General features: G+C 36.4%; 1 protein-coding gene across 2 annotated transcripts in view; it reads left to right on the forward strand.

Moving 5' to 3' along the window:
- KDM1A (lysine demethylase 1A) overlaps window positions 1–27,724 on the forward strand; it is a 63,901-nt gene that overhangs the window by 14,328 nt on the left and 21,849 nt on the right. Inside the window, exons 3-9 of one of the 2 annotated variants that reach the window (XM_043445550.1) lie at window positions 13,874–13,933; window positions 19,061–19,194; window positions 22,301–22,379; window positions 23,020–23,112; window positions 24,418–24,524; window positions 26,084–26,165; window positions 27,083–27,177. In XM_043445550.1, coding sequence (XP_043301485.1) covers window positions 13,874–13,933; window positions 19,061–19,194; window positions 22,301–22,379; window positions 23,020–23,112; window positions 24,418–24,524; window positions 26,084–26,165; window positions 27,083–27,177 — 650 coding nt within the window. The remainder of the gene's footprint in view (window positions 1–13,873; window positions 13,934–19,060; window positions 19,195–22,300; window positions 22,380–23,019; window positions 23,113–24,417; window positions 24,525–26,083; window positions 26,166–27,082; window positions 27,178–27,724) is intronic. The other variant, XM_043445551.1, reaches the window with a different exon arrangement.

The raw sequence follows: 27,724 nt of genomic DNA on the forward strand, positions 1-27,724 counted from the left end.
ATTTGCTTATGCGGCACATGGGAATAATCAGATAACCTGATGTCTCAGATACTGCCTCCCTCTCTTTTTTTGTGTGGTTGTCAGTATCTCCAGGAAGAAGCGGGTTTACTGGTTAAGTTGATACACACTTTGTCCTCTGAAAATTTTAAACCAAGTCTCAGTGTTTTCTTTCTTGTAAAAGAAGTTTTTTATTTTGCTTTCTTTTTCCATAAATGTCAGGTACTGTTTCTACAAAAAGTAAATATCTTAGCAAAGGGATTTAGGATCTGTGGAACTGTTGTTACGCCTTTATGTTCTAGTTCATTTTATTCCAGTGGTTTAGTTTAAATAAGTTTTAAACTATTTAATAATTTGGAGAAAGTTGATTTTCTCAAGTTTAGGATCTAAACTTCAGTGCTCAGAAGTTTGTTGATTACAGCCAAAACTTCCTAACCATTTGTGCTTATGAAAATAGTTATCTTTCCTCTAAAACAACTTAAATTTTTTTAAAACATTGTAGGGTGAAATTAGGGAAGTACTTTCACTGGGAAAGTAGTGGTAACTTACTGGCCTGCAGAATTTAGAAACAGTTTGGGTCCTCATGGTGAATAATTAAATATTGTCAGGGGAGTTCAAGTATGTAGAAACTGTCCAGGTTTTCCACATCTCTCCTGCTATCCGAACTAGTTCTGTCACGTAAGTTTTCATTCAGGAATGAATGGTGGCTTTGCCGCATGGGTATCTTAAAATCTTGAGAGACGATATGGGTTTGGTTCTGTGTGTGTGTGTGTGTGTGTGTGTATATAAAGATTTATTTATCTTTAGCTGTGCTGGGTCTTTGTTGCTTGTTGCTAAGTGCCGTCTTTTCTTGTTGTGGTAAGCAGGGACTGCTCTTCATTGTGACGTGTGGGCTTCTCATTGAGGTGGCCTCTCTCGCTGCGGAGCCCCGGCTTTAGGGCATGCTTCAGCAGTTGTGGCACGTGGGCTCTGTGGTTGGGGCTGCAGGGCTCTGGATGCTGGCTGAGTAGTTGCGGTGCACCTGCTTAGTTGCCATGCAGCGTGTGGGTTCTTCACAGAGCAGGGATCGAACTTGTGTCTCCTGCATTAACCGGTGGATTCTTAACCACTGGGCCACCCAGGGAAGCCCTAGGTCTGGTTCTATTCCAGATCTTTTCAGTCATTTTAGGTGATAACTAGACATTAACTTGGAGGAGGAAATGGCAATCCACTCCAGTATTCTTGCCTGGGAAATCCCATGGACAGAAGAGCCCGGTGGACTACAGTCCATGAGGTTGCAAGCGTCGGACACAGTTTAGTGACTGAACAGCAACAACAAGACGTTAACTTAGTCTCTTAAAATATATAAGGTTTGAATACATTTCATTCTTACCAATTTTTAAACATGTTTAGAAAATTTGCTTTGCTTTCCATAGTGTTAATCTTTAGAATAAGCTATTTTGTTAATTATGAAATTGCAGTGTGATATTCTGAAGTCAGTGGGTCAAATGATTTGATTGGAGAAGATTCCTCTAGGAGAGTTCTAAGAGGAGGCCAGAAAGGGAAGTTGGAGCCTTTGTTACCAGGCTAAGGAACTTAATGTCCTTTGAACTCTGGGAGGATGTGGTCAGAGGTAGTAACACTGAGGTCTTTTGAGTAAAGGGTATTTACCAAAAAACATGTTTTGGAAAAATCAACCTATCTGCAATTTAAAGGCGAAGTAAAGGAGTAAAGAGACGGATTGGAGAGATGATTTTTAGACTTTTTGGTAATTGACTTTACTGGATTTTGATCAGAAGAAAAATGCTGTCAATATCAAAGTTGAATTTCTGTGGAAACAAGAGGTTTGAGTTTCGGGGATTTCCTGGCAGTCCAGTGGTTAGGACCCCACACTTTCACTGCCAGGGCCTGTGTTGGATCCCTGGCCAGGGAACTAAGATTAGGCAAGCATGCGCGGTATGCCCCTTCCCCCCAACCAAAAAAAGAAAAGTTTGGGTTTTTTTCTGTTTGAACTTACTTGGGAAAAAAGCTTTCTGTTCTGGGTTAAACATTGTTTGTAGATTTGTCAGTTTTTAATTATAACAATGTGGCATGTAGTTCCATGTAGTTACTTGGGTAAATGTATTTTTCATACTAAATATTGCTGCTTATATTTAAAATTCACCTAGTTTATTTTCTTAAACATTTCCCATCTATTTTTACATTTGCTGTATACTTCTGAATATATTTTAACAAACGATGGTTTTATTTGGTTTTCTAGTACCTTTTCTATCAAGATAAAAGTGGTTTGTTTTGGGGGCGGGGGTCATGGCAACTCAGCCTCAACAGATTGTCTTTGGCATTGCGTGTTTGGTTATTAGTGGTGTCACATAATAGTGGAGCTTCGATAAAATAGAGTGAAATCTCGGTTGGAGTTTACATACTGATTTAAAATAATTGCCCCTCTGTTAAAGTAGCTTTCTGTTGGAGAAAAACTTTCTTCCCCTTTTGAATCTATTGTTACCCTATGAACCTTAGATTATTCCTCAGTGAGGTTTTACTATGTTAACTAATTTGCTAGCACTTTGCTTTTTATTTTCATAGAAAAACATAATTTTTTTCCCCTTCACTGCTTTTCAGCAATTGAAATTTTCCAGGAAAATCTCACTAGTAGTTCCTGTATTTAAATTTTGTATTGGATTACTGTTTAGGAACTCTGGTTTGAGATTACTGTTTAGGAACTCTAACACTTGAGGTTAGAAGTAGCTTAGTTGTATATAACTTAAGACTTTGATGGAAACATATTCTAAAATAAAATGAAATTTGAAATATGTTATTAAGTTGCCTATCTTAAGATTTCTTCACAGTAATGAATTTCTCAATAGAAACATCAGAAGTATGTTTAAAATATATTTATGTGTATGCATGTGTCTTTTGTGTACCATTTTTCCAGACTCAGTGCTACACTAATACTCTGTAATGAAACTCGAAGGCTTTCATTAACCATTGATTAACTCTTTAAATCAATTTTGTTAGATATTGTTTGCTGATCAGTGACTACTCTATAATATTCTGTTTTATTAAGTGACTGTGGGAAGAATCACTTTACGTCCTTGTTTAAGGATTCTGGTAAGAACAGAAAGGAAAGTATTTCTCTTTATTGTACCTGGTAATTTTGGATGTGTGTGGTGTATATGTTTGAAAGAGATGTAAGCTATTAAGCAAATTATAAAACATTGAGACACAGGAGACTGGTATGACAGTTTTGTGTAGTTTTAATAATTTGAGGACCTTGATCTTGTAATAATCATGCTGTAGATTGAAAGTATATTTTAAAAATCACACAAAAGGAGATGTAACCTTAAGAAGTAAAAATACAAAAAAACCCCACTAAATTTATAGAAAATATTCCAAATGTATCTTTATGGGTAGAAGAATTTAGCTTAAAACTGAAATTTGATCACAAGGAATATTATAAGGAAAATATCCATATGACAAAAGGTTGATGACCAAAAATTTGATGAATTGCTTTATTTGGTTCAGCAAATGCTGAACTTGATACAATTAAATTTGTATCAAAATGCTTTAGAACTTGATACAATTAAATTTGACCAGAGAAGAGCTGAAGATGGACCTTACTTCAAAAGGAAATATCAGTGGTCATTCCCAATATTTGTAAGTGGTCCTTATATTTTTCATAGTTCTTTGTTTACAACATGCCCTGGTCATCTTCCCTGTGAGTCAGTGACGCTGATTGCAATCAGTGAAAGTGCTGGATTCAGCAGCATGGATAGTTATGGTCAGAGATCAGGTGAATGTTTTTGTTTTTCATGCTATAAGTGCTCTCTAGTGGCTTATTGCAGGCTTTTCTCTCTCCATGCCTACAAGTGCACAGCCCCCATACCCAGCAACAGACCCTCTTTTATAGATTTAATAGAAGTTGCTAGGAAATTCATTCCTGGAGAGTTGTTTATGTTGCCATTTTGGCTTATAGTGTCAATTAAGTGCCGAAATCATTTGATTTTTCTTATCATATGAAGTGTTATGCATACATTTAGAAAACAGACCTGGGATTAATTTTCTTGCCTTTTTTTTTTTTGTATAGCATCATTTCAGTGTTCTGATTTGGAACTATGCACCAGAATAACTTACTAGAGATCTGGGGGAAAATGTCACAGCCTGAAAAGGTAATCTAGATCAAATCAACAAAATTTTTATATTTTGAGAGATTACTAAAAATGGACCAAAATGTATATTATTATCCAATACATGGTCCCCACTCTTAGATAATTTGTAGCTTGATATGAGATACAGCTGTATTATTGTCAATGGCAAAATACCCTTAAGTGTTACGTTAAAGAATAGGAATTTGGAGAGACTTTGAGGCAGAAAGGGTGGAAAGGAAGGAAGTCTTCAGATTCTTTACTTACTGGAAGAATTAAAAAACAAAAAAAGAAACCCAACAAGGAAGGGGATTGATAGTATGGAGGAGAAAAATTTATTACAGAGACATTTTTTACACAAAGTAAGATTCCCTCAAATGTACAGCTGCTCATTCTCTGTATTTTTTACATACATTAATTGTAAAACTATAGTGTTTTATTCCAGGCATGGTGCTAGATTCTGAGGGTTCAAGGCTGAAGACTGTCCTACAAAAAATTCACAGTCCAGTTTAGGTTTATAGATACATTAATTGACAGTAATGAAGAAACAATACAGTAAAAGTCTATTCAAAGTTTGATGAGATCTCAGAAGTTGTTTTTAGATATTTTTCCCAAAATTGGGTTTTGGAAGTTGTACTTTAAACATGAAAGAATGAAGTTAGGCTTTTATGAAGCAGTTTGAGAGCCTTGATTTTTAACTGTCTACTGCTTTTGGCTGATAAGAACCTTTGAATGAGATGCTACCAAGTTATGTTTGGTCTTTTAGAGATTGTGCTGCTTTTCTTAATGACTGATTTTATTTTATTATTTTGCTTTATTTTCTATTAATACAAAACAGTAATTTGTTTAGTTGAACAACTTTATTTTTATAATCTCCTTGTATTCTTTTTGCTGCCATGGTTTATTTGATGTGATCATGGATAATAGAAGAGCAGGATACTTTGTGAGGATTTTGTCATCTGCAAAATGGGTCTTGATATGAGGATCAAATGAGAACATATGCACTTCACTTTGTGTACAAACATCTTGTATTTATTAAACACAGAGTTGAACCAGGAGTAAAGTGGATTGGTGGAGGTTTTTTTATTGAAATATAGGTGATTTACAATGTTGTGTTAATTACCGCTGCACAGCCAAGTGATTCAGTTATACGTACATATATATATATATTTAGTTAAATGTATATTCTTTATTTAGTATTCTTTTCTATTATGGTTTATCACAGGATATCAGATATAGTTCTCTATGCTATACGATAGGACCTTACTGTTAATCCATTCTGTATATAGCGGTCGGTAGGACCTTACTGTTAATCCATTCTGTATATAGCGGTCGGTAGGACCTTACTGTTAATCCATTCTGTATATAGCGGTCGGTAGGACCTTACTGTTTACCCATTCTGTATATAGTGGTCGGTAGGACCTTACTGTTAATCCATTCTGTGTATAACAGTTTACATCTGCTAACCCCAACCTCTCAATCCATCCTGCCCTGAAACCCCATTCCCTTGGCAGCCACTAAGGTTGCCACCAAGAGCCACACTGTTCTCAGTGTCTGTGATTCTGTTTCATAGATAGGTTCATTTGGGTTATAGTTTAGATTACACATATAAGTGATATCATATGGTATTTGTCTTTCTCACTTGCTTCACTTAGTATGATAATCTGTAGTTGCATTGGGTTGGCATTTTAATCAGGAAAAAATCAGGTGAGGTTATGGACTAGGTTGACATATATATTCTGTCACTTTTGGAAACTGGCAAGTGTTTAAGCCCATTTTCAGTAATATGAATAGATCTTTCTTTGCAAGATAGATCATTTTTTAAGCTTTCATATGTTAAATCGTTGGAAGAGTGGCAAATCTTGGCAAATACAGCCTTCCCTCAGAGAATAACAGTGTAAATCCATGTGTCAACTATTAAGATATAACATGTTAAATTTTGCCATATTTGCTGGTCACAGAGGTTTTAAACATTTGAAAGTAGTATTGTTTTTACTTTTGCTGTTTTTTAGCATCTTCTGATATTTGAAGATAGAAGAGTACATATGATTAATGCATTTCTAAGAAGTTGTATGTTTTTCATAGTATCATAGACTCAAATTATATTTCAGACGGAGGGAGCCTCTAATCATAACCCAGGAAGGTGTGGATAGCAAGAATTCTGAAAAACCTACCTGAGCAGGAAAAGGGGATTCTCCTATTGGGAAATACATTCATGGTTATCAGTTGTGAAAAGGTATAATGGTTCTTTTGATAGCAGGTCCAGAATAAAGTTCCATATTGGCCTTTTTATTTTTATTTATTTATTTATTTTTCTTTTCAGTTTTTTGCAGGTGTCTTTTTTAATAACTTATTTTTTCATTTATTTTTATTAGTTGGGGGCTAATTACTTTACAATATTGTAGTGGTTTTTGCCATACATTGACATGAATCAGCCATGGATTTACATGTGTTCCCCATCCTGATCCCCTCTCCCGCCTCCCTCCCCATCCCATCCATCCCTCTGGGTCTTCCCACTGCACCAGCACTGAGCACTTGTCTCATGCATCCTGGCTGCTGAACCTTGATAGTCTTGTTTCGTGCTATTTTCAGAACATCCCCGCCTTCTCCAAGAATCCAAAAGTCTGTTCTTTCATCTGTGTCTCTTTTTCTGTTTTGCATATAGGGTTATTGTTACCATCTTTTTTTTTTTTTTAATTTTATTTTATTTTATTTATTTATTATTATTTTTTTTTTCCAGTGGGTTTTGTCATACATTGATATGACAGCCATATTTTACATATCCCTCGATCCCCTCCCTCTGGGTCTTCTCAGTGCACCAGGCCGGAGCACTTGTCTCATGCATCCCACCTGGGCTGGTGATGTGTTTCACCATAGATAGTATACATGCTGTTCTTTTGAAATATCCCACCCTCACATTCTCCCACAAAGTTCAAAAGTCTGTTCTGTATTTCTGTGTCTCTTTTTCTGTTTTGCATATAGGGTTATCGTTACCATCTTTCTAAATTCCATATATATGTGTTAGTATGCTGTAATGTTCTTTATCTTTCTGGCTTACTTCACTGTGTATAATGGGCTCCAGTTTCATCCATCTCATTAGAACTGATTCAAATGAATTCTTTTTAATGGCTGAGTAATATTCCATGGTGTATATGTACCACAGCTTCCTTATCCATTCATCTGCTGATGGGCATCTAGGTTGCTTCCATGTCCTGGCTATTATAAACAGTGCTGCGATGAACATTGGGGTGCACGTGTCTCTTTCAGATCTGGTTTCCTCAGTGTGTATGCCCAGAAGTGGGATTGCTGGGTCATATGGCAGTTCTATTTCCAGTTTTTAAGGAATCTCCACACTGTTTTCCATAGTGGCTGTACTAGTTTGCATTCCCACCAACAGTGTAAGAGGGTTCCCTTTTCTCCACACCCTCTCCAGCATTTATTGCTTGTAGACTTTTGGATAGCAGCCATCCTGACTGGCGTGTAATGGTACCTCATTGTGGTTTTGATTTGCATTTCTCTGATAATGAGTGATGTTGAGCATCTTTTCATGTGTTTGTTAGCCATCTGTATGTCTTCTTTGGAGAAATGTCTGTTTAGTTCTTTGGCCCATTTTTTGATTGGGTCATTTATTTTTCTGGAATTGAGCTGCAGGAGTTGCTTGTATATTTTTGAGATTAATCCTTTGTCTGTTTCTTCATTTGCTATTATTTTCTCCCAATCTGAGGGCTGTCTTTTCACCTTGCTTATAGTTTCCTTTGTAGTGCAAAAGCTTTTAAGTTTCATTAGGTCCCATTTGTTTAGTTTTGCTTTTATTTCCAATATTCTGGGAGGTGGGTCATAGAGGATCTTGCTGTGATTTATGTCGGAGAGTGTTTTGCCTATGTTCTCCTCTAGGAGTTTTATAGTTTCTGGTCTTACATTTAGATCTTTAATCCATTTTGAGTTTATTTTTGTGTATGGTGTTAGAAAGTGTTCTAGTTTCATTCTTTTACAAGTGGTTGACCAGTTTCCCAGCACCACTTGTTAAAGAGGTTGTCTTTTTTCCATTGTATATCCTTGCCTCCTTTGTTGAAGATAAGGTGTCCGTAGGTATGTGGATTTATCTCTGGGCTTTCTATTTTGTTCCACTGATCTATATTTCTGTCTTTGTGCCAGTACCGTCATATTGGACTTTTTAAAAGCAGGTAAATAACTACAAAAATAAGCTTTGTTTTTAACTACTCAGACATAGATTAAGCTTGGTAGTTGAGCAATATAGCATAGCATCCGAATTGTAGATTTTCCTTGCAACATTTTGAAAAGTGAACTACAAACCAAGATTTTGCAACAAAATAAGGAAAATCTGCTCTATGCAATGTGGAAGGAAATAACATGGAAGAAGTCAGTTCTTCCAATTGGTTTCTAAAAGTTTTGCTTTCGTCCCTAGCTTGTAGGGCCTTTACTTTCTTTTATATAGGATCCCTGCTGCTGAGCTTCTCAGTTCCGTCCCATGTTAAGTTCTGGAGCAAATGCTGTACCACACTTTTTCCAGTGGTACAGTGAAAAAATTCCAGGCAGGCTCCTACCTCAGGCAGCAGTTTTCTTGCTTTTCACACTTTAAGGTTATCTATTCTTAGTTCATTATTTTAAATGACAGTGTAACCCTAGAATTGCTGCTCTAATTGGAGATTTCATTTTGATTAATTTTGTTGGAGAGTATTGATCAGTGTGTGTGTGTGTTAGTCGCTCAGTCATGTCCGACCCCACGGACTGTAGCCCACCAGGCTTCTCTGTCCATGGAATTCTCCAGGCAAGAGTACTGGAGTGGATTGCCATTCCCTTCTCCATTGGTCAGTGTTAGGTGTTTTTAAATGCCTCTGATGTACTTCAAAGGAACCCCTGAGGCTCCTTTAGGCTAATTTAGGTCTACCTTTCTGAGCCCCTATATTCCTTTCAGCTGCTATAGATCATTTATTCTTCTGCTGAAAGTCATAGTGAAAAAGTTAGCAGAAAAGAGTATATACCATTTTTAAGCCGCCTGTCACTAAAGCAAGGATGGAAAAGCAGCATGAAGTGGTTGGGGATGGTCACCAATAACTCAGCTTTTCTCAATTTTTTTTTTTTAACTTTTTTTTGTCATTTTCACGGACCAGTTCTTCTTTGAAAGGGCGTCTTTCCTTATGAGATAAACATATAGCTGCTTCAGACTCTTTTTACCTCCATGCTAATTTAAAATTTCTTAGTCCCATTCTCACTTGTGAGTTCCAGTCTTTAAGTTCCCACCATCTTTAGAGTGACGTGAAGTCGCTCAGTGGTATCCGACTCTTTGCGACCCCATGGACTGTAGCCTACCAGGCTCCTCCATCCATGGGATTTTCCAGGCAAGTATACTGGAGTGGGTTGCCATTTCCTTCTCCAGGAGATCTTCCCCACCCAGGGATTGAACCTGGGTCTTCTGCATTGTAGGCAGACACTTTACCGTCTGAGCCCATTTAATTTTACTAACCTGTCTCCCAGATTTACTGTTTTATACATTTTATTACTGAAGTCCATTCTCCTGAACTTTGGAAGCTTGCAGTCATCTTAAAATTACCTTATCTCTTTCATCAACTCTCTTGAAAAGTCATGTGTCTTCCTGTGCACAACTTTGACTTGTTATGTGCCTTATCCATTTTTACTGTCTCCTTTTTAATTTTAGTGGATTTTGCTTCATATCCAAATTATTTCAGTAGTCTTTCTATTGAATCTCCTTCATCTAGCTCACCTTTCCCCTCTGATATATCTGGTACAAAATGACCAGATTGGTTTAATTAAAATGTCACTTGTTTTATTGTTTTCTTGGTAAAAATCATACATTTTTACTGCATTACCAATAAAACCAAGTTTAAGTTTTGGCCCTGAAGGTGGTGCATTTTTGCCTATCCTGTGTGTTTCCCACTGCTCTTTGAGATCATATCCTTCATTAAGCAGCATGCTGTGTGCAGTTCTTTGCACATACCGTATCTGTGCTTTTCTCCTTGCTTTTGTAAATGTTTTGGGCCATGCCAGTGGTTTCACTGCTCCCCCCCACCCCCAGTCTCTCCAGATCTCTCTGGATTTGTTCAGAAAAGCTTCCATGATTCCCCTAAGTCTGTACTTGTTTCCTCTTTAAAATAAAAGTTTCCAGGTACTTTTTCGTCTTTCCCCAAGTAGATCATAAACCCTTTGAAAGTAGACACTCAGGTCTTCCCGGATAGTGTAGTTGTAAAGGATCTGCCTGCCAATGCAGGAGGCAGAAGAGACTCAGGTTAGATCCCTGGGTCAGGAATATCCTCTTGAGTAGGAAATGGCAACCCACTCCAGTATTCTTGCCTAGAAAATTCCACAGTCAGAACAGCCTGGGAGGTTACAGTTCATGGGGTCCCAAAGAGTTGGATGCAACTGAGTGCGTGCGTGCACACGCGCACACACACACACACACACACACACTATTCTACCTTTGATTTTGTGTGTGACAGTTTTTGTTTGGGTTTTCAGTAAACATTAAATTTGTGAGGTTATTAAGAAATTCAACTAGTGTGTTAATATAGTGGAAACTTGTATATTCAAAGATGGGTTTTTGAGATTTTTTTTTTTCCCTTTGCTAGTTTGTCAGGTTTGATTGAAGTCAATCCTTGGCAGTCATTTTTATTCTGTAAATTTGGTAAAATTTTGATTGATTTTCTGTTTAAAAATGATTGCTTCCTCTAAGATTTAGAAGTTCGTCAAAATGTTTATAAAAATTATCAATGTGTTTCCAAGAAACTAGTCAAAATGTGATGAATATGTTGTTTAGTATGTTAATGGGAACAGTAAACCATGATTCTCACCTCCATGCCTGGCTAAGTGAAAATATTTGGAAGCAACAGACTTCCTCTGAAGATGTTGGAAGAGTATGAATTTTGAATTAAGAGTTTTAAGAATTAAGATGAAAAAATATTCAGTAGTGTGACTATAACTAAAGTACTTCGCTCTTCTTCAAGAATAACTTAACGTATCTGCAGATTTATTAGAGGATGACTGAAAGACTGCTATGTAAAATAAACCAAAAAGATTTTGAACTTGGAGAAAATATGCACAAATAAACTATATTAAGGGTCTATGATTCAGACTTGAGGATTTTGTGTGTGTGTATTTGTGTGTGTGGTAGAGGGGAGTGGAGTAAAAACAACAGGAAGTCTTCTCACGCAGGAGTGCCAAATTAAGTTAATATTAAAAAGTTGCTTTGTGTAATTTTGTCTTCTGTTTTGGATTTGAGCTTATGGAAAACAAAAACCATATTTGCCTGATGTTCCATGTCTTTGTACCACTGTCAGAAGAAAAGTTCTAGACCTGAAAGACCCAAAGAAGAAATGAATACAGCATTTTATGTGTTCTAGTCAGAGACGCTACCTGGATGTAAAGTTAGCTGCAAACATTTTTCTGTGTGAAAGTGTTAGTCGCTTAGTCATGTCCAACTCTTTGCCACCCCATGGATTATAGCCCACCAGGCTCCTCTGTCCATGGAATTCTCCAGGCAAGAATACTGGAGTGGGTTGCCTTCTGCTTGGTTTTCTCCTGTTTCTCTGCTTAAGTAATACCTCAGAGTTTCACGTCTTTTTTTTTTTTTTTTTTGACTGCTGTTATAAGAGATACCTTTTAAAAATCTTCCCAATGTATTGGATATTTTCGTTGTTTCTCCTCCAATTTTTTTTTTTTTTATCAAGGAACAGTCTCAAAAAGAAAAAAAACTGTGGCTTTATAAGAATTTTGTTAGTTCCTCTTTGAAAGCAGAAGACAAGAAAGACTGCCTTTCCTTGTTGCCCTTCTGAGTACATAAGTCAAGGATAAGAACTCCATATTTCTATGAAGTACCATTGATAGAAAAAAATCAGTGAATAAAGTACATAACATGTTGTATGACATGTAGTGGGAGAAGAAGGAAAATCATAGAAATAAGAAGGATTAAAATAATTAATACTTGATGGCAGGCTTGAAAGTGTTTTTTGTTTTTACTTACTAAGAAGTGATGAGATACCATCATGACAAGAGATGGTTATTTTCATTCTTTGTTAAGCCAGGAACATAATTTGCTAAAGACGAGCTATATTATTATTTCTAATGCCTAAATGTTCTTCTTGGAAATGATTTCATTGTTTTGAGCCCCTTTCCCCTCTTTTCTAAAATATAGTTTAATCTTCTGATCTAGTTTGGTTCTATTTTGGAACCAAAGTTATGACAATAATTTTTACTCAGAAACTTTTCAACTCTGAAAGATTTTTAAATGAATTAATCCGTGTTTATTGAGAATGAACTTTTTTTACCTTAAACTTTAAAAATAAAATTTTAAATGTAGATCCTGCATTTTCAAGATAGATTTACAGATTGGATTCATAATTGGAGTTATCTCTTCATATGTATAAGCCGTTTTTCAAAGGCTGTAAACAACAGATCCACACACCTTGTAACTTGTCTGAGAAGCATAATCTTCTGGAACCTAAAGGACCCTTCATACAAGAGCAATGTGCAATAATTTTAGAATGAGATTCTATTCTCCTTTCAAAGCAGATCATATACCATCTAGCAGCATATTTTAATGTTGTAAAAAATCATTTATGTCTGAATACCTTCATACACTTAGCGATCAAAGTGTTGTTTTAAGTATCACAGTCATAGAATCCTTCTTACAGTAAGGGGGTAATGTTAGTTTTATTTTCCTGCTTTCTCAACTCAAATGATGGAATAATCAGTCTGCTTTCTAGTTGAGATTCTTTCAAACTATTTAATGAAGCTTGTCAAGTTTTAGATCTTGTGGGGATAGTGTCTCATATCTTCCAGAGATCACACTGTGTATCATACACATAGTGTATCAGGTGGCTAGAAGCTTAAGATGACCATTGCGTCTGTCTTGGTGATTGACTTTGGAAGAGTCTTAAAGATGATCTAACTGTCTCAGATTGAACTTTCAAGCTGTGATACTTTTCTTGAAGCTATTTCTGTACATTAATCAATGAAGAAAATTTCTTACAGGCTTATTGTGTAGCTTGAGGTAGAAGCTCCCCACAGTCTTCCCTGCTTCAGCCTTTTCCCTTGTGTCTCTCTGCAGTACTTGGCATGTAACCACGAGGTGGCTTATGTTGTGTTTTAAAGTTTTCTAAGGAAGCGCTGGCATGTTCAGATCTGGCACTGTGTAGTTTGTATAGTGAATGAAACTTCTTTTGGAACTGAATCTTGTAGTTATTGTCCCTTCTTTGAAATCAAGGGGAGACTTTCTCATTAAAATTACGTCTTTTGTTTGTTTTCTTATATATATATTTGTGTGTATATATATATACTTTTTAGGTAGAAAGGTAAAGTTTAAGAGACATTGAGTGAATGCTGAATTGTTGCCACTCCAGATCCTAGAGCCCTTGCCACACCCACTCTCAGTCTAGCAATAAGTAGTAAAAGACATTTGGAATCCCTTTTCCCCATCCAGTCTTGACATTTAAGACTGACAGCAAGGATTTAGCAATTAGAAATACTACGTACTTTTTCTGCTACCTTTCAACAAGAATGAGCATGCAAAGTTGACATTTCCTGACCAGAATTTGGAACACTATAATGTGATTCCCTGGGCCTTGATTCCAGAAGAAAGAGCTCTCTGAATATGGGTTTACTAGTTGGTGGTGAAGTCATGAGTCACCAACTGTTAGGCCAGACATTATCCCAACTATATGTCCAGATATTATCTCAATTTATGGAGTAAGGTCCCTGAGTTCTCCTCTTTCCTTCCACAGGGCAAGCAGGAGGACTTCAAGACGACAGTTCTGGAGGGTATGGAGACGGCCAAGCATCAGGTGAGGGTGGCGTTAGATGCTTGCCACTTAGCAAGAGCCGCCAAGTCAGGGTTGATGCTTGCGAGTGTCTTTGGCTGTGGTACCCCATTTTAGCCAGAAGCGCAAGGAAGGACTATGAGCCACAGGATAGAGTAGTATAATAGAAAGTGTAGCCAGAACAAAGGCAAGCAAAATCTTTTGAAGTCCTCAGGCCGATCTCAGCCCTCCACTCTTCTTCATATTTTTGAGGAGATGGCGGGCACTTTTCTCCCCAGCAGACTTTATAGTAACAGCAAACATAATATAAAACATAGGCTTAGAAATCATGGGACCTTTACACAGAACTATAATGTAATAATACACAGAAAGGGGAAGCCATAGGCTGAAAAATAGGATGGAAAGGCATTCTAAGATTAGTCAAAGGAATTATGTGGGCAAGTTGACTCCTTAGAAATGATTGTTAAGTGGTATTGGATACAGTTTTTCAACTAACATTATTACATAGTTAATTTTTCAGTTTTAAACATTTTGTTTCTCACATGAAATTTTTTTTTAAAAGTCTGCTCAAAGCACTCTTTTATTTTCAGACCAAACTATGAGATTTTTAACTTCTAGGAAAACGTAAAGGGTTAAATGATTTATAGGGGCCCGTCTGGAACAGTTAAAGTTTGTTCCAGGAATCTAAAGTAGAATTGTCTGGATATCATCCTTTACCTCTTAAAGGATGTTATTGTATATGCCAGTGCTCAAAACTATTTTGCATATACATTTTGATAGATTTGGAATAGATACCACTTTTGGAGTTTGTCACTTTTCAACTCTTAAATCTACTTCAAAATTATTTATTACAGTTTGTGTAAGCAGGTCCAGGGAATATTTGTATTTTACTATCTTGGATCAAAGATACTTCAGTGGTAGTATCTAGGGGATTCAGAATGTTAGAAGTAGACTTCTTTAAATGCTGTCCAAAGGATTGAAGTTTGATAATCAGTACATGGTTGTCTTAGAGGAGTTAAAATTCTCATTTATCTGGCAGATAAATCTTCAACAGTGCTTTTCATCAAATGATGCATGATTGGATCGTCTATGGAACTGCCGAGGAGCAGGGATAGCTTTTAGAACTTTTAATATTGAAGAAATAGAGTTTTCTTGTTGCTTTTTGTTTTTACGTGAATAATTAATAAATTGACTCTTTCGCTTAAGAGAACAGTGTGTCGTATTGCTGAGAGTAAAAACAGACTCCATATGAACCGGCGCTGCTCCTTTAATAGGAGCAGAGCGTGAGCTTCAGGTGCTTCCAGGGTGGCGGTGACCGTTCTGAGCCTGTCAGGGTCTCTTTAGATCTTGTTCAGCTTATTCAGAAGCTTGCGTTTGTGATATGATCAGTCCGAGTTAGAAAAGTATGCTTATAAGTAATCAGTGTTCTTCTCTTAACAAAACCATGTGACCCTCATGAGTATCTTGGGACCAGGATCATATCTTGACCTTAAAAAATCACATCAAGTTGGTATTTACATCCTAAACCTTAAAAATGAGGGGGGAACTTGAGGTCATCTTACCTAGTTTTCTCCCTTCAAACAGATGGTATTTGCATCACCCCTGTTTTATCAGTTAGGTCCTGAAGCACAAAGTAAATGACTCGACTAGGGATATACCAGCAGCGGAGGAGTGAGAACGCAGAGGTCTTGTTTCTTATGCATATACTATTCCTTACACTCTCCCTCATAGAATCATTTAAAGTATGCATTTACCCTAAAAGTTAAAAATCTAAAGCATAAGAAATGCTCTCCTTTTTCTTCCTTTTTCTCTCTTTTTATTCTTTTATTTTTAAGCTATTCTTAGACTGCATGTAGTGCATCAGGGCTTCCCTGATGGCTCAGGCAGTAAAGAATCCGCCTGCAGTGCAGGAGACCCGGGTTTGATCCCTGGGTTGGGAAAATCCCCTGGAGAAGGGCATGGCTACCCACTGCAGTATTCTTGCCTGGAGAATTCCATGGACACAGGAGCCTGGCTGGCTACAGTCCACGGGGTTGCAGAATCAAACATGACTGAGTGACTAACACTAATACATGGTGCATCTATAGTTACTAATTTTAGGAAGTTTATATGTACATCTTATCAGGCTCTTGTTTCCATCCTTTAGCTAGAAATCTAGTTATAGTTAAATTTTATCTACTTTAATGAAGTGTGGGGAAAGCCGAGAAACTCTCATGGAGGTCTTTTCTCTTCTGTTGTCATATCTCTGTTACTTTATTCAAGATGCTGCCTGTGTTCCAACAGAACTGGGGGGAAATGTTTTTAATGGTCCTGGAGTCTCACTTTCCCCCTCCCTTTTTCTGTCTAATTAATAGATTCAGAAAGTCATTCCTTTAAATATGTAACTACTTTTACTTTGTTTTCAGAGAAAGTATGAGCCAGTCAGACCCTTAGACAGGGCAGTTAAGCTTTAGCATGACTGCATTTTGAAAGGTGATGCTGGAAATATCCTGTGCTGGAGTGGTAAGAAAGACGAACAGAGGGCAAGATTGGTTATGTAGGCAGCCTTGGGGCTTTTAGAAACAGAAGGTAGTGTCTTTGAAGCATTCTGAACTTCCAGAATAGCAGGCTCTGTTAAAGGGCACACAGCACCAAAGCACAGAACCGCTCCAGAGCCAGGCGTGAGCTACTTGTGGGTCGTGTGTGCTGTTGGTGCTTTCAGTAAGGACATTGTTAGAGACAGTTGTGTTCTGTAAGACTTTTCCCTTTAAAGGAGATAGTGCTCTGTTCATTTTGCAGTATTTTTAAAAGAATGTTTTGATTTAGCTTCTGAGCAGTTTAGTTTTCAAATTTTTTGTTTCTTTGGGGAAAAGTTAGATGTTTAAAATCTTGTACACTTTTCATCTTGATTTTGATAATGGTTTTCTTCTTAAAATACTAGTCTCATCCTTAAAAGCTAGAAGGAAGGCAGTAATTAGAATTTTTAGGGTCCGTTTTTCATTTTTAAAAAGTTTATTTTTAAGCATAATTTTTTTTTTTAGCTGTTATGCAGAAGTTAGAGATGGAGAATACTGTTATTCCACATGTACATTAATGTTACAACTTTGGTCTTCTTTAATTCCTTTCGTTAAACTTTTGATGTTTGATCAAAAGATAATTTAAAACTTGTGACTGATATAAAATTTCTTAATTGTTACATTTTCTCCAGATTTCTCAAATTAGCCAACTATATTAAAGTGATTTCTGTTGATAACACTTGGAGTGAGAAACCGTATATAATGTAAAATTTAGTTAGTTCCCCCCCCCCACATGGTTTTTCTGGCTGTCATGACAATAGTATTTTGCAATAGCATTGATAGTCAGGGACCGCTTATTAAACATACATATAGAAGATAATATAACTAAGAAAGAAAACTACCCTGTTTTGGGAAAGGAGAAGTAAAGTTTATAGAGTTCATTGGTTTTCTTGTTAATAGTATACACTCATGAAATATACCAAGATATAACCTATATTTGGTTCAAATACTCAGGGTTATTGAGTAGATAATATTTCTTATAAATGTGACATGATTTTGGACTTGGCTTTATTTTTTATTTATTATGATTTGGGAATACAGGACTGGGGACTTTGAAGCTGTAAAGTATTGGAAACTTTCAGTTTACTGAAATAACCTCTACTTCTGATAATCAGCATTTCTTCTTTTCATGCCTTGATTTCCTGCTCTGCCCTCCACAGTATGGCTGTTACTTTTTTTTTTTTTTCTTGGAGAACAATTTCCCTGAGAGTCTTAATTTTAGGTTGTGATTCATTGAATGTGAGGATTATTAATTTGATCTACTATTGTGAATACATTGTTTGTGCCCTCATTACTTACTGTGGATGAATGAGTTTTACTGCGTGTTTCCAAGAACAGTATTCCCTAATATACAGTAGCATTAGGCATTTTTGCTTAACCTCTCATTAATCATTATTTTTTTCTAAATAGTGTTTGGACGTCTTTACGGAAACAATACCTCAATAGCTTAACTGTAATTTTCTAAGTTACATCTTTACCTCCCTTGTTCTTTTTGTTCTCCTAATCTTACTGATGCCTTTTCTTTAGTGTTGCTTCCATTATCAGTGCTTCCAACTTCTTGTTTTTTTGTGCTTTTAAATGATTAAATATGGATATCTGGTACCTATTTTATTACTTACATAATTACTTCAATGATACTGAATTTTTAAACTCTTTATATTGTGTTTTGATATGTGCAGAAGCTAATGGTTAAATATATATTTATAAGATCATCCTATATAGAGTGCACCAAGTCCTAACCACTGGACTACCAGGGGAAGATCATCTTAGAAATAAAAGTAAAATATATGTAAATGTATTTCTTAGGATATCTTATAAAGATGTACTTAACTACCAGCTTATAAAAATTTCAATTTAATACCCAATTTAAGACTTACACTTGTTAAATAAATTATATATATGTATATGTAGTACTATATAGTATATGCAGTGACATATTTTACTTGCAGTTAGTAGTAAAGCATTTCTAATGTTTCTACCAGAAAAGATGAATTTCTTGCTTTCTTTTGTCTCTTCATTGTAGTCTGCTTAATTTCTGTCACTGCTTGCCAGCAATTGAATTATGAGAACTAATGGATGGTGCCATTGATGAGACCATATGTTTGTTTTTAAACGTTAGATCCTCTTCATGTTCCCTATTGTTGTCCTAAAAAAGTATGTGATTGTGTTTTTCATTCCATGGCCTCTTTTGCTTTCTTGTTAGTCTTTTCTCCTTTACTCTTGTTCTTTAGTTTTAAGATTTATTGTATACTGTTAATGGTGCTAATTTTAGTTGAGTGTCCTCAAGTATTTTAAAGCTTTCTGTGGATGAAGAAAAGATTCTAAATGCCTTGTTACGTTTTTTAATGTATATTGTTTCTCTCATTAGTAAACTGATTTTAGGAATGTTAAGCTCAAAAGAATGACTACTTTTTAAGGGTGTTTCAGCTTTTGAGCAAATTGAAAGTTTTTTTTAAAAAAGGAAGTGAGATCAGTCTGTGAACAAGGCAAAGCTCTATAGAAGTTCTTCATGGAAAGGAGTTTGAGGCATAACAACTATCCCTAGTTCTACATTCACTTGCACATTTCCCAGAAACCCTTTGCTTTTTTTTGCTAGGTGTGGAGGGTGCAGCTTTCCAGAGTAGACTTCCTCATGACCGGATGACTTCTCAAGAAGCAGCCTGTTTTCCGGATATCATCAGTGGACCACAGCAGACCCAGAAGGTTTTTCTGTTCATTAGAAATCGCACAGTAAGTTTCCTTGTTAGTTTTTTTCCACCTGAATTCTAAAAGGTACATATTATTTTATATAGAATACAGGGGGGAAAGCAGAGAGGAAAGAAATTTAAGTTATCTATATTACTATTATCCAGAGATAACCACTGTTAAAAATTAGTTTTTTTCCTCTACGTATTTTTTTAAATGTATATAATTTTTCTTAAAAAATTGAGATCCTCCTTCCATGCATTCTTTGGATTCTTTTCATTCTTCAGTAACCTTATAAACACACAATAAGAATCTTTATAAACGTTTAAAAATAATCACTTTGTCTTTTCTTCTCAGCATAAGAGAAACCCTTATTCTCTTCTGCTCATCTGGTTCATCATCCTTCTCTGGCTAAATGATTGATTTTAATATCTGTGTAATATTTTATTTGACAGATGGGTCATACTTTTAACTGTTGGACAGTTAAATGTCCATTTTACTTATTAAAGTGAAGCTCTGAACAGCTTTATACATTGTTGACTCTCATCTCTGATTATTTCCTTATGATCGAATTCTAGATAGAGTTGTAGAAGGAAAACTACCTTCTCAAAAAGTATGAACACTTTTTAAGATTTGATACATGTTGTCAGATTATTTCCCAGGGAGCCTGACCCTGTTGATGCGCTCATTGAGTGAAAGTGTTGGTTGTTCAGTCATATCCAATTCTTTGTGACCACATGGACCGTAACCCACCAGGTTCCTCTGTCCATGGGATTTTCCAGGCAAGAATACTGGAGTGGGTAGCCATTGCCTTCTCCAGGGGATCTTTTCAACACAGGGATCTGAACTCAGGTTTCCTGCATTGCAGGCAGATTCTTTATGGTCTGATTGATGATAATCTGTGCTGCTGTAGTAGGCCAAGATCATTTCATTTATCTTCCATTTCTTTGATTACTTAGACTGATTGCTTTTTCATATTTGTTAGTCATTTGCATTTCTTCTGTGAATTTTTCTTTTACGTTCTTTATTCATCTGAAGTTCTTTTTCTTCTTCTTCTTTTTTTTTTTTAATTTGGCTGCTCTGGGGTCTTAGTTGGCCTGTGGGATCTAGTTCCCTGACTAGGAATCAAAGCCAGGTACCCTGCTTTGGGAACACAGTCTTAGCCACTGGACCACCAGGGAAGTCCCATCAGAAATTCTTTAATTGTATACTGTTCAGAACATGTTTGTTATACTCTGGAAGTGAAAGTGTTAGTCACTTCAGTCGTGTCCAACTCTTTGCGACCCCATGGACGTAGCCTGCCAGGCTCCTCTGTCCATGGAATTCTCAAGGCAAGAATACTGGAATTCTCAAGGCAAGAGCCATTCTCTTCTCCAGGGAATCTTCCCAAGTCAGGGATTGAACCAGGGTCTGCTGCATTGAAGGCAGATTCTTTACCTGCTGGCCGAGCCACCAGGGAAGCTCCATTTGTTATACTCGGGTGAAACAGAGTAGAAGAAACTCATGTTGAATTTCAGCTATTTTGGTTATAGCTGAATAGATACTCAGAGATGTCTTTTTATTCACCACTAACATCATTTTGACCATTAGATTGTAAAACTACTGCTAAATTTGGATTGTTAGATGCCATTTAGCTAGATTGATTGGTAGGTTTGTATAGAAAAATTGGGTGATATTTTTAAAAGTGAATGGAAAAGTCTTAATGTGCATTTTTGAGGCTGATTTGTCTTATAATTGAATCAGCTTCTGTGTGTAGCTTGTTAACATTTGTTCTAAGTAGATTTCAGACAAAATTGTCATTTTTTTTTTTCATCTGAGGGAAGTTTTCACTTTTTACTTGAATTTCAGTGGTAGATTTATAGCAGTTTGTTTCCTCTGATTCATTCCCTGTGACAGAAGTTCAGATTTGGGGAAGGACTAGCGCAGGTTTAGAGTTGTGGTCTCTGGCTAAAAAACAGAATTTAAGTCATTCTTTCCTATAAGGACTGTGTCAATTGTCTCATGTTAAATTGCATCCTTTGCTTCCAGATTTTAAAACCACAATTTTAGAATTATTCAACTAGAACCTGTGATGTGAGCTTTGTATTATAAGATGGAAGGAGGAAGAAGCTTATGTTGAGGTTTGATGGGCTTGGGCCCACAGCATGATTGAGGAATTCCATTTTCCTTTTGACAGTGGCCACAGAGAAAATTTGTGATATGAATTTGGTCATATCTCTTTGTAACTGAATTTATTTACACATTAACTCCTTTGAAATTTGATGGAGCAGTATTTATTAACTTTTAGCTAAGACTTAAATATGATAGTATTCCGCTGGTCTTGCCTTTTGTAGGTATGTATTCAGTTTGAAGAGAATTCATGTTAGAGGCCATTGATTGTACCATAATATTTTTCATTCCTCATTTTACTGCTTTTTCAGCAGTATTAGAAATAATTGATTCCTTTCTTAAATACACAGCTTCCTTAGCTTAACACAGTATTCTAGTTTTCCTCTTGCTTCCCTGGTTGTTGTCTTCTCTGAATGATTTGTAGGGTTGTCCTTAACAACAGGCCAACTGTGTGAACTGGCTGGAGGTCCTTAAGGTCCTCTCCTCTCTCCCCTGTATTTTCTGCTAGGAGCCCTTCTTCTGCACACTTGACTTCAGTTATACCCATAAGCAAGAGGCTCTAAACCTCAACTCTCTGAACTCCAGCTACATATCTAGGTGCCAGTCTTCAGCTCCTCTTATTGTCTTTAAACTCAACTCATGATCTCTTATTTCAGTGTCCCTCACCTCATTCAGTAAATGGTATACCAATTCATTTAGTTGTGCAGGCTAATAACTGAGGAGTTCTCTTTTGTGCACACATGTCACCACATATCTAATTGATCATTTAATTTTGTATCAACTCAGTATCTCTGGAGATACCTAATCTAGGTTTAAATCCTTGTTGCTCCCCAGCTGAATGATCTTGGCAAGTTACTTGGTAGGCCAAATATTTCCCAGCTTCTTTAATTATTCACTCGTTTGCCATGGTTTTGTGTTTCATTAGTTTCTTTGTCAGAAATAAAAACCTTACTGTTTCATAGAAAGGAAAACCCGTATTTGAGGCAATCAAATAGTATATGTCTAGTTGTATGTAATACAGTTTTCTATCATTCAATTACAGTTGCAGCTGTGGTTGGATAATCCGAAGATTCAGCTGACATTTGAAGCTACTCTCCAACAATTAGAAGCGCCTTACAACAGTAAGTAGCATTTGCCATAGGACTGGTCTTGAACTGAATTGTGAAAATTGACATTTTCTTCCAGAAGCTCATGGCTCCTTGATAATGAATTTGTTAATTAATTTTCATACATATATTAATTTTATTTCACACCTGTGCTGTGCAAAAGTGAACCTTTTAGCAACACTGTTCCGTGTGTTTGTAATTGTTCTCAATTTTTATTTGTGTTGACAGGTGAAGGAGTTCAAGAAATTGCTAATAATCTCTCCAGATCTGTGTTCCAACTTTAATCCACAGAATACTTTGGTGGCATTCAGTTGGCTGTCTGTTTGGCTTTCTCATTTCCCACTTGCCACCAGTGGTCTTGTAAAGTTTTTCCCAAAGTAAATGAGCATAATACTACTATTTAAAGGGTTGGTTTTGTCCTTCATTTCATCTGTATTGGGATGTCATTCTTAAAAATTCAAGATTATGTGATAGGCGTTTTGGACTACCATGTGGACTAACAGTTCTCAAAATCACTTTTCTAAAGGAGTCATATGACTTGAAGCTTATGGAAAAGATGAATAGAATGATTTCATGATGGAGAAATAAAGAAGAATCAGAGTTTTCCATTTAAAGTGCTAAAAAGATAAACGTGTTTAAATTAATTTTTCTGTAGGTGATACTGTGCTTGTCCACCGAGTTCACAGTTATTTAGAGCGTCATGGTCTTATCAACTTCGGCATCTATAAGAGGATAAAGCCGCTCCCAAGTAAGGACTGGCCAATGAGCTTCATTGTTTTAGATTAGATTCCAGGAGGCCTTTAGCATTTTATTTTGATTTCTGAATCCATATTTAGAGCCAGAATATTCCCAAGCTTATCTTCTTGTAACTCAAATTTAAAGTAAAATCTTATAAATATGAATTCCCTATAATTTCTGGTTTGATAAAATACTTGGTAAAAGATATGAATTTCCAATTTAAGAAAAAAACAAAGATAGTTTATTAAAAATGAAAAAGATCAGTTATGAAAGTAGGAAGTTTGTTTTCTCTCATTGAGCAGTTCTTTAGTGCAGTGCTAAGGGTTGCATTTTTATATTTTTCAATGCTGTTTACCCCTTTAGTGGTGTCTGGATAGTGTCTGCCAGGAATCAGAAGATAGGGGTATTCTGAGAATTAATGTATCTCTCTGTCTGTTTGCACTTCGCTGGTGACTCAGACAGTAAAGAAGCTGCCTGCAATGTGGGACACCTGGGTTTGATCCCTGGGTTGGGACGATCCTGTGGAGGCAGGGCATGGCAACCCACTCCAGTGTTCTTGCCTGGAGAGTCCCTATGGACAGAGGAGCCTGGTGGCTACAGTCCATGGGGTCACAAAGAGTCGGGCACAGCTGAGCAACTAAGCACACACACCTGTTTATAATACATTTATTTTTTTGCTTTAATAATTTTTTAAAATTTATATATTTATCTGGCTATGCCTAGTCTTAGTTGTGGCATATGGGATTTTTAGTTGCAGCGTGCCAAATCTTTAGCTGCAGCATTCGAACTCTCAGTTGTGGAATGTGGGGTCTAGTTCCCTGTCCAGGGATTGAACTCGTGTCCCCTGCATTGAGAGCACAGAGTTCCAACCACTGGACCACCAGAGAAGTCCCCTCTGCTTTAATAATTTTTAAGAAAAGGAAAGACTGCAGAAGTACAGCTTATAGAAAATAGCTTTAAGAATCAATTGGTTGACTGTTCAAATTGTCCTAGTTACAATTGTGAGGCAAATATGGGAGATTATGCATAATAAGTTTACCAAGGGTCACAGACACTGAAGCACATGACTGAAGTAATGAGAAAGTAAATTTTAAGATAAAGAATTCCATTTATAAATTTTCAACATTGAGTTAAAGCATAAGTCTCAGATATTTGTTAATTTGTATTCATTTAGTTTTCATATTTGGAAAATAACTGAATTATTTACTTTGTGAGATATCATAATGTAAAGAATTTAGAAATTTTCTTGATAAAAAATGATAAAAACTATTAAAACTATAACGTGTTTTAATTTTTGTTCATTTTTTAATTTCAGCTAAGAAGACAGGAAAGGTAATCATCATAGGCTCTGGGGTCTCAGGCTTGGCAGCAGCTCGTCAGTTACAAAGTTTTGGAATGGATGTCACACTTCTGGAAGCCAGGGTAAGAATTTTAGTTTGGGTTTAGAAGCCCAACCTGATGAAAATATAGTAAGGAAATTATCTGTGGTAAATTAAGGAATCATACAAATTGAACTAAACCAAACTGATTTAAATAATAAAGTATTTTGATAGTGTTAATAACTACATCGAGTAAAGCATTTTTGACAAAACTTTGAAAAGGACTCAGTGAGTATTTAGAGTTTATGAATAATCTATATAGCCCTTTGGTATATATTTTCAGGTCATTGTTTCTTATAATTAGCAACTTTCAATTGGGGGGCTTTGTTGGAATACCCTTTATAGAATGCAGTTACTTTTAGTGGTGGAACACGGTGACTATATTCTGTTCGATAGTGAAGGGAGAGGAGTTGCTTCTCAGGCAGCAGCCGTCTTTTACAGCTTTGGTGAACCCAAGATACTGGCTCCTTACCATTAGTCCAGAGAGAGAAATGGAAGCGGAAGGAGGACGAGGATGATGGCACAGAGTAAAAAAAAAGAACATCCCATTAGGACGTCACTATTCAAATCATTTTTATGAGTAATTTTTGAAATTTAATTATCTTTCAGTGGCTTAAAGACCTCTGTGGACTCCTGCCACTTAAAAAAAACAATAGCAACAACTAAAAAACACTTCTCACATAACCTAAACCATTTAAAATTTTATAAAAGCTTTCAAAATGTTTCGTGCAGTACAATCTAAATTTAATTTTTTTTAATGTTCTTTTCAGATAGTATGGGGAAATCAAAATAAACAATTTGTGATACAGTCTTACTAAAAATAATATTTTACTCCTTAATTGGAAAATATCTGTGTGCCTATGTATCCTATATACTGAGAATACAGTAAAGAATAATGGAGGATCATTATGATTCCTACCCATGTGTATAGATTTTTGTTTTGTTTTGCTTTTTTTCATTTGTTGGTCTGGAGTTTACAGAGTACTCATGTAACTCATGACTGAGGTTTCACTGCAGCTCAGTAAGATTTTCCTATACTTGAAAATCTCCAGTCAGCAAAGATAACACTTGGGCCTGTTTAGAAATGAGAGGTATTGTCAGCGGTTCATGTTCAGTAGACACTGCCCTTGGGCATGAGGCTGCACTGAAGAGGCATTTCTCAGAGAAATTGTCTGTCAAGTCAGTCACAGCTGACCGTGACACTGGGGGACAAGAGTCAGAACATGGTGGTAGGAAAATGACTTTAAGTGTTGAAATTTGTATGCAGGTATTTTCTATGTGGGTGGCCCTTGCTCAGCCTTTACAATAAGTGGTATTAGAGATGTTGGGGTTGAGAGCTAATAGTACCTATAACTGATGTCTTCTGACTATTAAATTTTTTCCTACCTCATAGCACTTAATTCTGTTCCTCTTATGTGTCATTCATTATCTACCATTCCCTCAAATAGTTAAACTTCATTTGCTTTTTGAGCTAACATCATACTCCATGTAAACTCTACACCTTTTTCTTTTTAAGTTATCAAAGAGGCCTGAGATGGAACTTTGCCAGGTTATTATGATTAAACTGGAATTAATTTTAGCCATTTAATTTTTAAAAAACAGGATCGCGTGGGTGGACGAGTTGCTACATTTCGCAAAGGAAACTATGTAGCTGACCTTGGAGCCATGGTAGTAACAGGTCTTGGTAAGTAGTTCTTAGTTTTGTGTTATGATTTCAGGGTCTGAGACTCACAAAATGGTTTAATCTTATAAAGTCATAGATTCAGCTTTTAAATATATTGGTTAGGATTCTGTTCTTAGTTTTGTGTGTATGTGCTCAGTTGCTGAGTCATGTCCAACTGTTTGTGACCACCTTCAGTCTGTGGAATTTTCCCGGCAAGAATAGTGGCGTGGGTTGCCATTTCCTCCTCCAGGGGGTCTTCCCCACCCAGAGATCAGACTTGTGTCTCTGCATTGTCAGGTGGGATGTTTACCACTGCACCAGCTGGGAAGCCTGTTTTCAGTGTTAGTGAAAGGTAAATTGGCAAACAGTTTTCTGAAAAGATACATCAGTATGTGCATAATTTAAAATGTGTGTAGATTTTGCCCTAGCAGATCCAGTTCTAGGAAATTAATCTAAAGAAAATAGACAAGTGAACCATATTGTGTTCAAAACATTTTCAGTGTGGGATAACAGAAACTGCAGATTAGAAGATTAAATCGTTAAGCAGTGAGAACTGTCCAGCTGCTAAAAATTTGTAGCTCCATATTGACATGAAATTATGTCCACAATTTATTGCTAAGTTGAAAAATGATTATAAAACAGTGCGTGTGTTGTGATCCTTTTGTATGTAATGTCTAATTTTATGCATGTAAAGTCTAGAAGGATCTGTAATGTTACCTGATTTTTGGTAATAGGTTGAGTGAGCACACACGCACACAGTGTTTTGCTTTCTTCTTTGTGCTTACTTATATATTTGTTTTACTTTGGGCATTTTTTTGGTATTAATTCACATACCCTAAGCTTTAACATTTTAAAATTTGAGTAAAAATATTTTTGCTTTGAAGTTTTTGTTCCGTTTTCATAAGGTATGTGAATTTAATTGTTGGAGTTTTTCCTAGGAGGGAATCCCATGGCTGTGGTCAGCAAACAAGTAAATATGGAACTGGCCAAGATCAAGCAAAAATGCCCACTTTATGAAGCGAATGGACAAGCTGTAAGTTGACAGCAAGCAACTTTATACAATTTCTTTGGTTCAGTTGAAAGCAATTTTGGGGAAATATGTGGATGAATATACACACATACAAATATGAACTGAGGGTAGAAATAATGTGGCTTTATTCAGATTCTTAACTCTGAGCTATATAGGAAGGAGTTATAATAGCTGCGTAAGTGTTTAAATGCTTAATGAAATTTAGGCTAGCCAAGTGATTAATCTTTTTATTTGGCTGTGGCCACCTGTACCCTAAGAGACCTGTGAAACTGACCGCCTGACTCTTCATCTCTTTGTACTGTGCCTCCCATCGTGTGCTTTAGCTTTGTGTGCTCGTCATGGTTTCAGTGTTATGTTCGTACGGTCAGGTTTTTGATGAGCTGATAGTGAATGGTAGTACTAAATTGATGCTTAGGTAGGTGAAAATATTTATCAGAGGCATTTGTTGTTGTTGTTTAGTCACTTCTTGCAACCCAATAGACTGTAGCCTGCCAGTCCACGGGATTTCCCAGGCAGGAATACTGGATTGGGTTGCCATTTCCTTCTCCAG

The sequence above is a fragment of the Cervus canadensis genome, chromosome 24 (genome assembly GCF_019320065.1).
Source record: "Cervus canadensis isolate Bull #8, Minnesota chromosome 24, ASM1932006v1, whole genome shotgun sequence".
NCBI classification, from domain to species: Eukaryota; Metazoa; Chordata; class Mammalia; order Artiodactyla; family Cervidae; genus Cervus; species Cervus canadensis.